Source organism: Pollicipes pollicipes, unplaced genomic scaffold (genome assembly GCF_011947565.3).
Source record: "Pollicipes pollicipes isolate AB1234 unplaced genomic scaffold, Ppol_2.1 Scaffold_7261;HRSCAF=8764_pilon_pilon_pilon, whole genome shotgun sequence".
In the NCBI taxonomy this organism is placed as follows: Eukaryota; Metazoa; Arthropoda; class Thecostraca; order Pollicipedomorpha; family Pollicipedidae; genus Pollicipes; species Pollicipes pollicipes.
This window is the reverse complement of record NW_023597054.1, coordinates 60,718,600-60,735,255: the sequence shown is the minus strand read 5'-3', so window position 1 is coordinate 60,735,255 and position 16,656 is coordinate 60,718,600. Positions and strand designations below refer to the sequence as shown.

The 16,656-nt window shown below is 63.4% G+C and overlaps 1 protein-coding gene across 1 annotated transcript; it reads left to right on the top strand.

The window, feature by feature from the left end:
- Positions 1–1,299: 1,299 nt before the first annotated feature.
- Positions 1,300–15,505, top strand: LOC119111698 (myotubularin-related protein 3-like; the record flags this gene model as incomplete). The annotated part of the gene is given in 15 exon segments (XM_037235503.1): positions 1,300–1,478; positions 1,768–1,993; positions 2,441–2,631; positions 3,080–3,275; positions 3,709–3,894; positions 4,093–4,260; positions 4,610–4,830; positions 5,502–5,565; positions 5,611–5,882; positions 6,123–6,237; positions 12,658–12,768; positions 13,729–13,875; positions 13,877–13,914; positions 15,040–15,249; positions 15,499–15,505. Coding segments are annotated over 15 exon segments (2,331 nt in total), but the record flags the coding sequence as incomplete, so codon positions are not given.
- Between the last annotated feature and the right edge of the window lie 1,151 nt (positions 15,506–16,656).

Here is a 16,656-nt window from a genome sequence, read left to right as displayed (position 1 = left end):
CGCCTTTATTGGTGTCCGCATGGCTAACCGCGCGTCGTCTGAGGATTGCTCCGGTAAATCGCGCGCCAACTTGGGATGCTTCCTGTGCTGTCCCGCGCCGCCGGCACCGCCTCCGCGGCGGTTCGGCGTCGGCCGCCGGGGCGGCGCCGGTCAGACTGTGCGGGCCTCGACCGCGATAGGGCCGCTGGCCGCCCGAGCGCCGTGGCGTGGACCGGGCGGGACGAGGAGCGGCGGCGCCGCCGCCGGCCGGGCGCCGGGCCGGTCGAGTGTCTGTCGCGGCCGGGGCCGGGCCCGGGGCGCGGCAGACGTCTCGAGGACTCGCGTCCGGCCGTCGCGGCTCGCTGTCGTCCGGCCGCCGTATCAGTGGTGCTGATGTCGCGCCAGCCGCGATATCGGGAGGATTGTACCGCCGCCCCCTTCCTTCGGGATCGGTGGGAGGGGAGGGGGTCCGGGGAAGCCAGGGACTATATTGGGTGGTCCCAGTAGGTCATCGGTGGGGATGGATGTGTCGTGAGATGCGGAGTAATTACGTCGCACAAAAATAGCTTTATCTCCATGCCACCGCCATGGACGGTAACAGGTATGGACGTAATAAACGGATGGGCGGAACGTGTGCCTAACGGTAATGTTCCTGGGAGGTAATAGTGTTGACAATTGGCAAGCGTGTGCATTAGAGTAGCGGCCAGAAGCGGGCACGAATGTTGCTGGTATAGTTGTTAAGATTAAAGCCCTTTCGACCAGAAATGATCGCTTCAGGGTTATGAGATGAAGGAAAATGGATAACGGTGGGGCAGGGCTGCATGCGCATGGGGGCCAACCGCCGAGTTTCAGCCGGCGCAAGGACCCCTCTGCCGGCAATGCGCTGGGCGCCCGGTCGCGGTCCCCCGTCCAGGGGCCTCTCGGTCCACTCGTGGCTGTCGCATGCAGCCTGCTCCGGACAAGCGAGGCGTCGCGAGGAGGCGAGATGAAGCAAGATGAGGATAAGAGGGTGTGATGACGAATGCTGCTCCGTGCAGGGGTTCGTAACTGGGCTGCCAGCGCCGCCTGTTCCGTTGATGCAGAGGGCGCTGCGGTCCGGCCAGGGAGCGTTGCGTCCTCTGGCGGGACCAGTGTTCGTGTGGTGTGATCCTGGAGCGGGCGGACGCGCTACGGCGCTGTGTCGAGCCGACTTCCGCACCCGCTCGTCCTGGTCTCGGCGACAGCGGCGGGGGTCACCGCTGCTGGCCGCGCGCGCTGCCTGCGGACGCGCCGCCATCTGTCGGTGGACTTGGTAACCGCAGCCTGTCTCCCGCCCGCCAGCTGGAGCGGATGGGCTTCGACCTGCGCGCTGCCTGGCGCATCAGCACGGCCAACCAGGAATACAAGCTGTGCCCGTCGTACCCGCGCTACCTCCTGGTGCCGTTGTCGATCAGCGACGACATGCTGGAGAAGGTGGCCAGGTTCCGGGCGCTGCGGCGCGTCCCGGCCGTATGCTGGAGGTCAGTGACCCAGCCGGGCGAGCGACGCTCACGCGGCGCACTGTCGGAGGCCGACCGTGTAGTGAGGTGTCGTACATCAGGCCGGTGTCTGGAGGTTCGTGTCGCAGCGTAATCATCTGCGTGAGATATTACAATACTGGGACACGAAGTCACAAGTCATGCACTTGGCATTGCTTCAAAGTGTAAATGACCCATTCTGGACCGTGTGTAGCGATCTGTGATCGACTTTCTGTGACGCGGGGGCGCTCCGCCGCCGCGTGCGTGTGACCCGGCGCGCCGCGGCCGCCAGACACGGCCGGACGGGCGCCGTGCTGGCGCGCTCCGGCCAGCCAGAGGTGGGCTGGCTGGGCTGGCGCTCCGCCGAGGACGAGGAGCTGGTCAAGGCGCTCAGTGAGGCGTGCGCCGCCAACCGGCTGGCGGCCGAGGCGGCGCACCCGGCCGCCGCGCACGCCAACGGCGACGTGCCCAGCTTGCGCGACCTTTCCGAGGAGGCGCTACTCTTCAAGAACACCGAGGTCAGTGCGATGGCCGGGCGCGGCGTTCAGCCAACCCGAGGCACGGGAGTTGCGTAGCGGACGAGGTGCGGTTTCATGTGTGTGGGTGTGGGTGTGGGTGTGGGGTGGGTGTGGGTGTTCATTGGTTCGAGGCTTATGGTGTCTTTGTGAGGTTTGGATTCGAGCGGGCCGTAATGAATATGGGTGCGTCAACCAGTTACGCAGAACTCGGCACTGCGCTCAAGGGACGATGACGGGCCTTGGAAGGTGAGCGGATCTGTACTTTGACGATGACCGGAGTGCATCAGTCATCGCATCATTTCGGACTAAAAGACAGGTATGACCAGAGGCCCGCACCACAGCCAGATGGGAGATTGTTTAACAGTGCGCTTACTTGACCAACCCTCTCCGATCTGCCCGCCTCAAGGCGCCGATGTCACAGCGCTCGCCTCGTTCTCCTCCCTGCAGAAGGTGGTGATCGTGGACGCGCGCAGCTACGCGGCCGCCGTGGCGAACCGGGCGCGCGGCGGCGGCGTCGAATGCCACGAGTACTACCCCAACAGCGAGGTGGTCTTCATGAACCTGCCCAACATCCACGCCGTGCGCAAGTCGTACCAGGCGCTGCGTGCGCTCCTCTCGGCGCCCACCGACCATTCCAAGTACGTGCCACGGCGCTGGGGTCCGACGTGGTGACTGGGAGCAGCTGATCGGAGCAGACGGCCGACTGGGCGGGCGAGGTTGCGAGGGGTATGGCGGCGGGGGGGAGGGGGGGGGGGGCGTGTGCCGTGATGTCACAGATGGCCTTCAGATGTGATTGTGTCCTTGCGCACGAAGCATGTGCGTGTGCGAAATGGTTCTCGGTTTCCTGTCAGGGCATCGATAGCCGTCCAGGGGCTGCGCAGTGTGGGGGCGAGTGAGGTTCGTGTCTCGCTGCGCGTGTCTGTGCTGAGCTCTCTCTATGTCCCCCGTCAGCTGGTTCCAGTCGCTGGAGGCCACCCGTGGCTGTCTGTGCTCTGACCTCTCTCTGTGTCCCCCCTCAGCTGGTTCCAGTCGCTGTAGGCCACCGGGTGGCTGTCTGTGCTCTGACCTCTCTGTGTCTCCCGTCAGCTGGTTCCAGTCGCTGGAGGCCACCCGGTGGCTGTCGCACATGTCCGCGCTGCTGCGAGCCGCCGTCAGCGTAGTGCGTCACATGGACGAGCAGGGCCGGCCGGTGCTGGTCCACTGCAGCGACGGCTGGGACCGCACGCCCCAGATCACCGGACTCGCCCAGATCATGATGGATCCGCACTGCCGCACCATCGACGTACGTGTGTGCTGCGGGCGGGCGCGGCCTGTTCCAGGCGCCGCTGACCTGAGGGGTTAGAGGCGCTTGCGGTTTGCTGGGTAGAGTCGGGACACACTTTGAGGGCTGTGGTTTGACGTAATCGCTTGCAATGCCTTGTCCATAGATATGGTGCCTTGGTAGCGTATGATGTATTGCTGGCTCTTTGCACAGGCACCCGTTGCACCCTCTGCACCCGTTGGGTCTTTGTGCTCCCTGCAAGTTGATATCACAGTCCGAATGTAGCACGTTGCCGAACTACACAGCGGCGGTCACGTTAAATACGGCCAGCGCCTGCCAGCGTGTCGGCATTGTCCCTGCCGTATTGATGCGGCGGGCCCGGCGGCTGGCGCTGAGCAGTGCAGCGGGCGTCCCGCGCCCGTGTCCGACTGACGCCCGCGTGCCGGCCGCGCAGGGCTTCCAGGCGCTGCTGGAGCGCGAGTGGCTCGACTTTGGCCACAAGTTCGCCGACCGCTGCGGCTCGGGCGTCTGCACGGAGGACCTGAACGAGCGCTGCCCCGTCTTCCTGCAGTGGCTCGACTGCGTGTACCAGCTGACGCAGCAGTTCCCCTGCGACTTCCAGTTCAACATGGCCTACCTGGTGAGACGGGGCGGGCCGCCGGCGCCAGTGACGCGGGACGGTGCGCCGCCCGGTCTTCGGAGCGGGAGGCGTCGCGTGCCGTTGTGGGAGGCGGGCGTGGGGGTGGCCGTCGCGCCGGTGTGGCAGCGTCCGCTCGTGACCCTCCGTGCTGACGGTGACGACCCGAAGCGTGACGCCCGCCCGGCCCTGTCCCGACAGGTGAAGCTCGTCCACCACACCTACTCCAACCTGTTCGGCACGTTCCTGTGCAACTCTCCGCGGGACCGGGACGCGGCTGAGCTAGCGAGCAGCACGTACTCCGTGTTCGCCTACCTCCGCACCAACCGCGACCGCTTCACCAACTACCTGTACATTAACCGCGGCAAGGTGAGCCTCGAGAGAGCCGGCCGCAGCGACTGAGCTGTGGAATACAGTAATCCATACACAGCAATGCATACAAACTACCATGTCATGCGCATTGTGTCTGTACCAGTAACTATGTTGTGGGTGTCATCGCTCTACCTGTCATCCTTTCATCCGTTGTGTGCGACAATCGTTACTGAACTCTTGCTTTGGTTCTCGCCATTTGCCTTTCTCCTATGGGCCTGTTTCGCATTGTGCGGTCAGAAGAGCATCGCATCCCGCTGGTCGGTACTCCGACACAGGGCGTGTGCTCCGCCTGGCGCCGGACTCTTGCTGCGGGCGCCTGACCAGCGCGGACCCGCGCCCCTGGCAGGTGCTGACGCCGTCCGTGCACCCGCGCGACCTAAGCCTGTGGTCGGCCGTGTACCTGGGCTCGCTGCCGCCCTGCTCGGACGACGTGCTGGTCCGCCTGCCGCCGCCCGAAGAGCCGGCCGACACGGCCGGCAAGCAGCTGGTGCGCACGCGCAGCTGCGAGGACCTCACCGAGCGGAAGGAGCTGACGCGCACGGCCAGCGACCCCAGCCTGCTTGACACGTGAGTCACGGGCCCGGCTGGTGTGGGCTGGGGGGAGGAGGAGGGCATGGGAGTCACGTCCGCGACTGAGTGGGTACGGATGTGAGGTCCCCCGTGTATCGGGCGTCACTGAGGTGAGGGAGCCGACTCGGACCGCCAGGGACCTCGGTCTGCTGGGCACGTGGGTCACGTCCCTGACAGACGCGATGGACGGACGGGTCTGTCTGTGCAGCTGCTGGAGTCTAGCATCGATGGTCACCCCCTGTTCCTAAAGTCTGCCTTTTGGACGCGAAGATGGTGTAGGCTCATCTGCATTCAGTTCGTGTTGCATCTAGGTGTAATAACCTGAGACTTGTGTGTGTCATTTTTGTGGATAACGTGACTGTCATTGCGTTGTCTTTGTTTTTGCCTCTAATGTTTGCTTACTGATTATGGATCATGCGCGACCCTGTCTTCTCCGCCATCTGTATCCTATGTGTCCCGCGCTGAACGGCACGGGCTGTTTTATGCTCCCGGTCCTTTTCCAGCGTGTCGTCCAGCTGCAGCCCGGATCGATCGCTCTAGCCTGTGCCACCATCACTCCCCATCCCATCCTCCTACGACCTGCACGCACCACGGTGCTCTTCATCATTGCCGCACCCCGTTCATCGTTCACGTGGCTGACGCGCGGCCGGCCGGCCGGCGCGCCCCAGGTGCGGCAAGGAGGCGGAGGCGGAGGCGGCGTGTACCAACGGCGACGCGACCGGCGCCGAGGAGGCAGACGCGCCGCCGGCGTCTGCCGCGCCGCCGCCGCCGGCCGAGCGTGACGCCGACTCCGGTCTGCCGGACGCCTCGCCGGAGGGCAGCGAGGCGGCGGCTGGCTCGAGCGGCGCCGCCACCGGCTCGACGGACACGCTGGCGAGCCAGGAGCGCCGCGAGCGCAGCACCAGCACCACCGACATCAGCCACTCGGGCGTGCGCCAGCGCTGCCTCTGCCACCAGCTGCGCCGGCTGATGGGGCAGCCGGCGCGCGCCAGCCCCGGCCACAGCCGCACGCCCAGCTCGGGCTTCCCGGCCACGCCAAACGACGACAGGTGGGCGGCGGCGGCGCGCGCAGCGGTCCGGGGGTGGCTGCTGAGGATCTCGATGGCCCCCGGCGGCGCGTTGTAATGAACACATCACATGTTTTGTCACGTCTCTTTACCCGACCACACATCTTGCGACCCAATACGAGCATAGGAGGTGGTGAAGTCTTCGGTAGCATAATACCTGTGTTCACGGGCACGAGCGGCGTGCGTTGAGACGGCTGGCGGTGACGCGGCACGCGCCGGCAGGCTCTCGGAGCGGACGTCCGACTCCCCCTCCTGCCGCCGTCTGGAGCTGGACGGCCTGCCCCGGGTCAAGGACGACATGCACCAGCGGCTCTATCACATGCACATCGCGCACAAGGTGAGAGGCAGCCGCGCGGCGACGGGCGCCCTGGCGTCGGCTGACCGGGCTACACGCCGTCGCGGCCGGTGGTGGCCGTGGGACAGCCCCGGCGCGGAGATGTGTGGAGACGTGGCTGTGTCGCAGTGTTTTGTTGAGCGAACCTCCAAGGCAATCGTCCTGGCCGCGACTTCTCTCGGGGGACGGCGGCTGTCTGATTCGAAACTGGAAAGAGTTTCCTGGCTCATTGTAGCTACAGCGTTGCGGGACGTCCCAAGGGCTTATTGAATTTGTGAAACTGTTTCCGGCTTTTGTCCATGCTAAGTGTTGTTGGTCTTAAACTTGAGCCGTCCGCCATACACTGCTCACAGAAAACCGTTTATCAGGATACACGAGCGCGGTATGGGTAGGACAGCCGGCGCGTCCTCAAGCCCAAATATTCCTCTTCATCATACATGACGGGCAGGTGGTCAGAATGTTCAAACAGTGGACGTCTTGCGAGTCCATCTATATAAGGCCACAGGGTTCCAGCGTGCATACGGCTCGGGCCAAAAAGCTGCGGCCTAGCCATTTGTCCGTCGTGGAAGTTATCACTGATTCCACTTGTTACCGACTCAACACGGAGTGAGGACAGCCCTATTGTGTAGCCTGGGCCATGCTATTTCCGTACACTCATAACATAACAGACATAACTGCCCTGAATGAACTGGGAGCGACCCTGCACACGGTCCTCCACCGACACTGTGGGAATCTGCACGGCCGGGGCCGGCTCGTCCCATCTGCACGGGGATTGCGGCGCGATCCCGAGGACCTGCCACCGACCTGGAGGGCGCCACGAGTGAGCCCCCCCCCCCCATCCCGCCACCGTGCTGCCTGAGTGGCCTGGAGCCCGAGGGAGGGGGACACGTGTTGCAATCAAACGGGTCCGCGTGTGCCGGGCTCTGCTGGGATGGCCTGCGCCGGCAATAGTGGCGGCAGTAGTGGTGATGTGTGGTGCGCTGACGAGCCGGTGAGCCCGACCTCCGGCACCGAGCTGTCCGGCGTAGGCGGGCTTCGAATGGGGCCGGCGGGGGCCCGGCCTTCGGTCCGGCCACCGCAAGGCGAAATGGGCCTCGGCCAATGGTAATTGCGCCTGCTGAATTGTTTAAGTGGCGGGGCAGTTTGGAGCGTCTCGGAACGCGCGGCGCCGATGGATGGCGCACGCTGATTGGCGCCGGGTTACGGGAATTTAATCCGAGCTCCGGCGGCCACGCCCGCAGCCCGGAGGTTTACGGGGAAGTGCGGCCGGCCGGCCGTTTCGCTCGGTGACCGGGTGGGCCGGCCGCGGCCGGAGGCGGGCCGTCTGCATGCGGGATTGGACGGCCGCTGCCGTGACGGCCGGCCGGCGGCAGCGGCCGTGCCACGGCCGATAGCGCCGCCCGGCCCACCGCGCTACTCTCCGGGCGTCACGGGGGCGGCTCGGGCCTGTCGGCCGCGCGGCGGGGTTCGTTGTTCGGCCGCCGTAGTCGTCGCACGTGGTCGTTTTTGTGACCTTCGCGACCTCAGGTTGGTCGTTGCAATTTGGTTTCGTACTTATCATGCTTTTACAGAGGATGTTGTGTCATGCCGTGCACTGATCGTCACGGTTTAACTGACCGCTATTTTTCTCCAGCGCGTACAGAACGATTACTTGCCAGTTATATATGGTCTGGCCTGACTTCTGGGCCGTCGTTAGAGCTTGTTTTTAAAATATGATATAATTTCCAGTGTTAATATGGGTGTGCGCACTGCATGGAACTTTTGAGCGTTGAAAATTGGTCGCCACGATATCTTAATGAGCATGAAGCTGTTGGGAGCCGCGTTGTCGTGATCCCGTCTGGCCAGTTGGCTTATGGCTGGTGGAGAGCTGCGCTGTGAATGCCCGTGGCTGAAGCGGCTGTGGAAATGCCTGAGTACGGTTAAGCCGTCCCCTCCGGGCTCGAGGCTGTCCAGGTGGGATCCAGTCAATTATCTCCTGGCTCCAGTCAATTCGCTCAGTTTCTAAGCCAGGATCGAGTCACTCCGCCAGTTCGAGGTAGTGGCTGTGGGACCAGTGACCGCCCACCTAGCTGCCGCAGTCAGCTGAGCAGGAGCCGCTGTCCCAGCCGGTCCTGGCTGGGGCCGCGGCTCCAGCTGGTCCTGGCTGGGGCCGCGGCTCCAGCCGGTCCTGGCTGGGGCCGCGGCTCCAGTTGGTTCTGGCTGGGGCCGCGGCTCCAAGCCGGTCCTGGCTGGGGCCGCGGCTCCAACCGGCCCTGGCTGGGTTCAGCGCCGCGCTCGGCCACCTGCTGACGAAGTCACCGGCCGCGAAACCCCGGCCGTGCGGCGGCGGCGGCGGCGGCCCATTGGTCGGCACGGGCGACCGAGTAAGGGTGATGCATTGGCCGCGTGGCAGCCGGCTCCAGCCGGTCATGAATTAGCCAGCGCTGCCGAGAAGCGGCCACTTCCCGACGCACGCGGCAGGCACGTGGGATACCTTCAATTAGGCGTCGGCTCATAGGCTTGCGGCGAATTGAGACCCGGAAGCGGAGGGCGTCGGAGAGTTTCTGGGAATGTCTTCTCTGCCTAACTAGGAATGATGGGCGGTGTTCTGTATTACCACCGCGACTGTGGATTGTGGGCGGCACGTATCTAGACTTGTGCACGGATCCCAGACGTGGATTCGGGCCGTGGTTTTGCGTTCTTGGTCCCGGGTCTTTCGGATCCTGGGTTGTTGGTTTTCATGTTTTGGGCAGATCCCAGGATCCGGGGCTTTCTTATATTTTTATGGTTGATTGTCTGATAGCCGTGATCGTGAGCCTGAAGTCTGAGAAGGTATCTGGCTAGGCTCCACGATCCGCTGTCCAGTCTCCTGGGCAGATTTATTAGGCCCAGAATCCAGTTTCAGTTTTTTCTCGAAAAATTGATCACGGTTCCAGGGCACATTTTGACATCCATGCGTATGTCGGGCCCTGGCCGATCAGAACCAGGGCATAGTGTTCGGGCCGTCCAGCTCCGCCGCAACTGGTAACGATCAGCGTCTGTCCCAGGGCACGCCTGCCCCATATGGCGGGCGGCCGGCCGCTGTCGAGGGAGCGGCCACGGCTGCGGCGGTGACCGCTGGTCTCTGGCAACCTGGCGCCAACGGGCCATGACGGATGGCTGGAGGACGGCAACTGGGCGGGCCCATTAGGCGCGGCCGGACCGTGGCGGCCACGCCAGAGGTGGCTGCCCCCCCCCCCCCCCCCCTTCTGCTCTGGCTCTGGTGAGCGAGTTGTCGGACAACTGGGAGATACCAACAGCGCGCGGGAGGAGGACGCAGACGCGCTGGCCGAGCGGGGCGCGCCGGCCGGGGTCGCGACACTCTGGAGGGGGTCCAGAGATTGGGCGTCAGGGTCTGTGGGCGGGCCGGCCGGGGTCGCGACACTCTGGAGGGGTCCAGAGATCGGCGTCAGGTCTGTGGGCGGGCCGTGCTGTGCGGTTGTGAGACTCGCTGTAAGTGTATATGCGGGGCCGCGATCATTAGGTGGCTTTTTGCAGTACCGCCAGGGTTTTGTTGTAGCGAGCACGGTCGGCTACCTGAGGGGATATTGGTAATCAGGTAATGTTAAACGGAAGGATGAAAGACATTCAAATGCACCGGTAAGGTTTTCGGCCATCATCGTTTTGCTTGTTTTCATGAAACACAAGATTGGGGAGAGCTTGGATACTAATATGAATAACTTAATAGTTTCACTAAGTTCATTGGTTCTTTAAGCTAAGTACGTCCGCGGCCAAATCCATCGGCGTCACAGGGGTTAGAGCAATACGTTTGGAGAAGTAACCTATTGATTTCACCCGGGTCGTCATCTAAAAGTTGAGCGAGACGGGCCCATGAAATTGATTTCCCGGTGATCGGATCACTACCGCAGATTGGCTCCGTGTCTGCCGGTGGCGGCTGCCTGGCCGACTGCGTGGTGCAGCTCCGCTGGCCCCGCCCGCCGAGCTGCGGACCCGCGTCCACCTCGTGCAGAGGGAGCGGGGCGCCCGCTGAGCGCTCCTGGAGTGTCGTGCCGGCCTCTGCGGGCGTGTCGGCCGCCCTGGGAGCGCCGCCCAGTGTCGGCGTGGTCGTGCCGGCCTCCGCGGGCGTGCTGGCCGGCTGGGAGCGCCGCCCGGTGTCTGTGTGTCTTGCCGGCTTCCGCGGGGCGCGCCGGCCGACTGGGAGCGCCGCCCGGTGTCGGGATGTCGTGCCGACCTCCACGGGCGCGCCGGCCGACTGGGAGCGCCGCCCGGTGTCTGTGTGTCTTACCGGCTTCGGCGGGCGTTGCCGGCCGACTAGGAGCATCGCCTGGTGTCGGAGTGCCGTGCCGGCCGGCTGGGAACGTCGCCCGGTGTCGGGGCGTCTTGCCGGCTTCCGCGGGCGTGCCGGCCGACTGGGAACGGCCGCTCGGTGTCGGGGTGTCGTGCCGGCCTCCGCGGGCGCGCCGGCCGACTGGGAGCATCGCCCTGGTGTCGGAGTGCTGTGCCGGCCCGACTGGGAGCGCCGCCCGGTGTCGGGGTTGTCGTGCCGGCCTCCGCGGGGCGTGCTGGCCGACTGGGAGCGCCGCCCGGTGTCGGGAGCGTCGTGGCGACCATCTCGAGCGGCAGGGTGAGCAGCCCGTCACCGGCGACCGCTGGCCGATGACGCGCCGCGACCGGCTATTGAGCGGCGCCGGCGCCGGACGCTGCATAAATCAGCGACAGCTGGTCGGCCGCCGCCGCCCCTCCGCTCGGCATGCAGCGTCGGGCCGGGCCGGACGCGGCCGCCGAGCTGCCGGCTCCGTCCTGGGACCGGGCCGGGCATCCGGCGCGGGGGGGGGGGGGGGGCGTAGGCTGCGGCGGGGCCGGCGGCTAGGCCGGGAGGAATACTGGGAAGAGGCGGCGGGGCTGACCCATGCGGTTGGACGACGTGGAAAGTTATGGAAACCGCACAGCCGGTAGGGTTGAGTTTTGCTATGGTCAAGAAGGTTCGAATAAAAAAAAACTTGTCACGTCCCGACCACACCCATGCTGTTTTGCTAGCATTACCTGGCCTTTTATTTCGACGAGCCGCTGAGATGTTTGGGCGCGCCGGCAAGTCCAAAATAATGCGGTATATTACAGTACAATCCAGCCCTCAGCGGCATCATCCGTGGACGGTTCGGTACATGTCCGGGGCGACGATCACAACAGAGGGGCCGTCGAGATCTGGAGAGGTGTTTACCGCAGTCGATCTCTCCGCTACTCCTGCCGAGCCGTCGGTGCTGTGTATCCAAGGAGAAGTGCGAACCTCGTCCGTTATTGTCGGCCCGGCTTACGTCCTTATTCCCTGTTGTGCGATTTGCCAGCCCCCGAGGACGGAAATCGGATACTGGACGGCAATCAGCTGATTGTATCCGGGAGCGAGCCGGCGGCGCCGTCACCGGGGCGGGCCGATTCCGCGCAGCTGGTGCGGCATAGTAACGATGTCCGAGGCCCGGGGCGTCAATATCTGGGACTTCCCTGTGGTGCGGATCTACCCGCTCGTAACGGTCGGCGACATCTGGGTCATCATTGGGATTGTCATTTTTTAACAGTGGGCACGAACACATCGTAACCGATTAAGTTTTCTCCCGGGGCAAAGTCAAGTCGAGAACGGGGGTGGAAGGACGAAGGAAGTCAGGAGGAAGAAGATGCAGCTTGTGCCAAATTTAACATGTTATCTCACTGGGGCGCAACCATGTCACGCACATGGAGCCACGAGGTGCCTGCAGATATCAAGATGAGTTGATATGTATATATTTTTGTGGTAGTTTTTGCCATCGTCTGCATGAAGTGAACAGTAGCTGACAAAATGCGTTCTATCCTCCTGACTATAGTCACAAAAACGAGCATCGGGTCCTAACTTCTGTATTAGTGATCGATGGCAGTCTCATTCTGTGGCACCTACCCCCGGCGTTTTATGGAGAAGGTAATCACTTTATTACGGAATTGATAGTACTGGCTTGGACGCGGAATCCCTGGATGTTGGCTAAACTTCTTTTGTTTGAAACTTGGATTATTTGGAGTGGGTCTGATAACTTCTGAGAGCTTATTTCAGAGGCAGGACGTGGCAGGAATGGCTCAGCGCTGATAAAAAGCCATAGTTTTGCAGGCCCGTGACTATTCCGAATTTGAGGCGCGCGCCCTGTGTCGTTTTCACGCGTGTTGGGAAGTGGCTTCTGGCTAGTGGGACCGTGCTGTTCTTTAACACCAATGGTTTTCAGTGTTCTCAGAAACACTGCCTGCGCCCATGACTGACATTCAGTATATATCGGAGCTATTTTGTGGAGCGGTCTGTCTTAATGCCTTGAGCACCTGTGACCGGGGGCGTGTTGTACGACCGGGGTACGTTGTACGGTTGTACGGGAGCCGGCGCAGCCAGTGGCCGTGACCCGTTCGTGACCGGCGGCGTACCCGCGTCTCTTTCAGAGCGAAGTGGAGGCACTGCGCCGGGACCTGCAGATGACGCGTCTGGCGCTCTGCAACCAGGTGGCGTACCAGTGCTCCGGCGGCCGGCACGGTGACCGGCCGGATGACGCGGTACGTCCCGCCCTCTCCCCCCCCCGCTCGGTTAACCCCCTGTGTCATCCTGTGTTTTTTATTTTTAGTCATCCTGGTGGATTTAGCCGAAATGAGTCCAGCCAAACAGTTTGTATTCGACGCGAGAGAAGATTCATGTATTGTTGCGCGCAGTGGATGACAGAGGTCACCCAGCAGCGATGTGCTTCGTGTTGTCGTCGTGGCAAGGTGCGATGAAACCCGAAGGCATTCACGGATGCGCGTATCGTCGAATTGCATGTTGCAATCGCAAAGGAAAAGTAATGCTGTTGCGGTTTGTAACGCGACACTTGTCACGTGGCAGGGAGTTTGTGTGGGGCGAACTTAAAAGCGGAATATTAATTACAAATGTTCCTATGACCCCGGAACAATGATCATTAATCCGGCATGTAGGCATGCTTTGACCCGTCACAGCCTGGAGGCGATTTCATCGCCTCTCTCCGAGAGGGACTCAACCTCTTGACTCTGTGGGACCCAACGTCTCATGAAAGCCGGCAACTCTGCCGTCGGGTCGACGAGGTCAGCCGGGCAGATGGACTCGGGCAACTTTTCCGCGCGCGCCCACGCGCCGGCGCCTTTTCACCCCCTGACACTGGCGGCGCGGGAAACCCATTAAACTTGCCGAGCAACTCGGTTGCGTTCGCCGGCTGTTTGACTTGTCTTGTTCCAGTCACCCGAGAGCTAAGCCAGCTGCGGCGTAGCCGTTTGCAGTTAGGACGAACGTCTGCCGTCCATCTGGGCTGGATGAGCAGCTGTCTGAGCCGCTGAGGTGAACTGAGGTGGACAGCTGTGTCGACAGGAACTGGTGGCGCTGGAGGAGCAGCTGCCTGTGGGCCGTCGATCTCAGCAGCTACTACTGCCCTGCCATAGGAGCTGGCGGCGTCGCCGGAGGAGCAGCTGTCTGTGGGCCGTCGATCTCAACAGCTACCGGCCTGCCCACAGGAGCTGGCGGCGGCGCTGGAGGAGCAGCTGTCGGTGGGCCGTCAGTCGTCGACGTCTGACGTGAGCTGGGAGGCGGTGGAGGAGGCGGACGCGCGACCGCAGCTCTGGGTGCCGGACTACGCAGCCGCCCGCTGCGCTGGCTGCGACAACCGAGTTCTGGCTCGGCCGTCGCCGCCACCACTGCAGGTACGGCGCGGGCGAGGCGCGGGCTGGATGGCGCGCCGCACGCGCAGCTCTGGCTGGGGGGGGGGGGGGGGGGGGTCAGGCCGCCTCCACTTCAGACGGGGTCGAGCGTGACGGTTCCGTCCGCTCCGGGCACTGTTGGGCCTATCAGAATTCATTCACTAACTGTCGACTATGGGACGGCTGGCTCGGGTCATGACAGATTGCACTAAGGTGACGGTGATAGTAATGCTGACGGGAACGCTAGTGCCCCCTGTGACTGGTGCAGAATGGTCTCTGCCAACGGCGCGCCCCAACGTACCAACAGCAACTCTGATGCCGTTCGATTTATTGTAGAGATGTTGCTCCTGGACGTGGCCTGGACTGAGTCATGCCGTAGTTTTTTGTTTGATTCACAGTTCTCCCAGTTTACCCCAGTTTTGCCATGACAGTTTTATCTGGTTGCCAGCAGTGCATCGTGAATATTTTTGTTTGTTTCCATGCAATAAAACGCAAGCGTGGTAGGTAGTTTTAAGGCTTTTGCGTCCGGTCCCACCTTGTTTTTAGAACCTTGCATTCTGCAACGAATGTCTTGTGACCTGGATCATTATATTTCGTGGGCAAAGTTGCATCACTTTACTACAAAAAGGTGAAAAGTTTTGCATTTCTGCTGATAAGTTTGTTGATAAATAAGTTCATCGTTTGGTAGCGAGCTTCCCACCCCGGTGTTTGATGTGTTTACTTAAAGCGGATGGGAGGGCCATTTACGGCAAACAAAATGATGTTTGGCGATAGCTTCAACCGCCAGGACCAAAGTGTGCTGAAAATAAGCCACCTGTGGTAGGTATTGGACCGAGCTGCACCGAACGGTGTAAGTTGCTTTTGGTGTCTCAGCCGCTTTGTTTCATTTTCGGGCACGGGTACCAGTTTCCTACGCCCGTACTCGTGACTATACTGCACGGGCTGCATTCTCCTGGTCTCTTTGAAGACCTGAACGACTTGAAAGTAAACAACGTGGCTGTCTCATCGCGTGATGGTACAACGGCCTGGTAACAGAAAATATGAACACGCAGCTCCGACATCTCCAGACTGGTAGCCAGTCACTGTCGGCTGTTCTGTTTACAACGCTATCGTCTCCGCCGTCCACAGGAACTGCGGCAACGTATACTGCGCCGACTGCTCCAAGTACGAGGCGACCATCCCGCGCGAGCAGCTGTACTCGCCGGTGCGCGTGTGCTCGCGCTGTTTCGCCCAGCTGAGCTCGTCGCGCGTCTCGCCAGACCCTGCCGTCTGCGGGCCGTGCCGCCGCGCCGAGGAGGGCGCCTCGGACGGCGCGCCGGCGCGGACCGAAAACGGCGCCTCCGGCTGAGCGGCGGGCCGCCTCGGCCGCCGCCTCGCCGCCTCGACCGCCCGCTCCTGTACAGCGCGCCACCGGCGCCCGTGTGCCGCGCGCTTGCCGTTGAGCGCGCCGTTCAGATATTTATTTTTGTAAAAGTGTCCGTGCAGCGCGGGCCGCCGCGCTTGCGTCTAGTCGTTGAGCGCGAGATGCTCCGGGCGTGGGGGAGCGGCGACCCGTGCCGTGTTCCGCGTCGGACTCCGTGCGTGCAGCGCGTGAGCCGCCGCGGCTCGCTGACTGTGACGAGGCGCCGGCGCGGGCCGGCCGCCGCCGCCGCCGCCCGCCGGCCGACCGGCGCTCAGGGACGTCCCGGGCCGGCCGCGTGCGCCGGCGCCGCCGAGGTACCGGACGCTGTGAGCGAGCCTCACGTCGGGACGGCGCGCTCGCCGACGCGAATGAGTCCGACGGGCGTCGTTTGTCGCGGCGCGGCCGAGCCGGTGACGACGCTCAGCGACCGCGCGCCGCCTGCAGCACAATCCGTCAGCGGCCAGACAGCGTCGGCCGTCCGTCCGCGCACCGGCAGCCGGCCGACGGGGCGGCGACTCCCGCGGCTCCGGCCGCCCGGCCCGCCGTGGTGTCCCCAGGCGGAGGAAGACGTGCGGCGGGTGGACCTGACCCCGACCGCAGCGGCTGAAGCTGCAATAAGTGATGCGTATGCGACTGGCAGGTGTGTCTCAGGTGGGTGGCGACGACGCCCGGTTCGGGCCAGCGGGCCGAACGAGCGCGGCTGAGTTTTGTATCGCCAAACGGTCGTCAGGTATGCAACATTCGCGCGTGCGGCACTACAGTGGAGAATCGTCTATTCGTGTAGCGTGATCGAGGTCTTTCGGAGGCGGCGGCGCCTCCCCGAGTCTATGAGAGCGGTAGGCTGGGCGTAGTGTGTGGCCGTGGCGGGGCCGGCGGAGCGCCAGTGACGTCACCGCTGGCGCAGGCCGGGCCAGCGCTGTCAACAGGGACGCTATGTGCCCCGCTTGCCGCCACCACTGGTGGCAGTGCCGAGCTTTTACACCACTGACGACGCCAGGGGCGGCGGCGCCCGGCGCTGTGCCGGCGCGGCACCACTGGGAGGCGGTGCGCCGCGAGCCGCCATCGTCACGGCGGCGTTTGCCGGCGTGACTTCGCTGCCGTGACCGAAACGGTGCGGGGCGCTGTACATCGTGACCCGGAAGGATGTGGGCCATTGCTGCGTGTCGTCTCGCCTGTGGTGGTGCCCGGTGTGCGTTGGTGCCGCCGTCTCTGGTGATCCCCGGCGTCGTGCTGCTGTCATCACCATCGCCGGTGTCCGTTTTAATGCGTGACCTGCGCCGCTGGTGCTGCTGCCCAGCGATGCGCGGATGTCACCGCGGTCGCCCGTATGGAAATAAATGTTG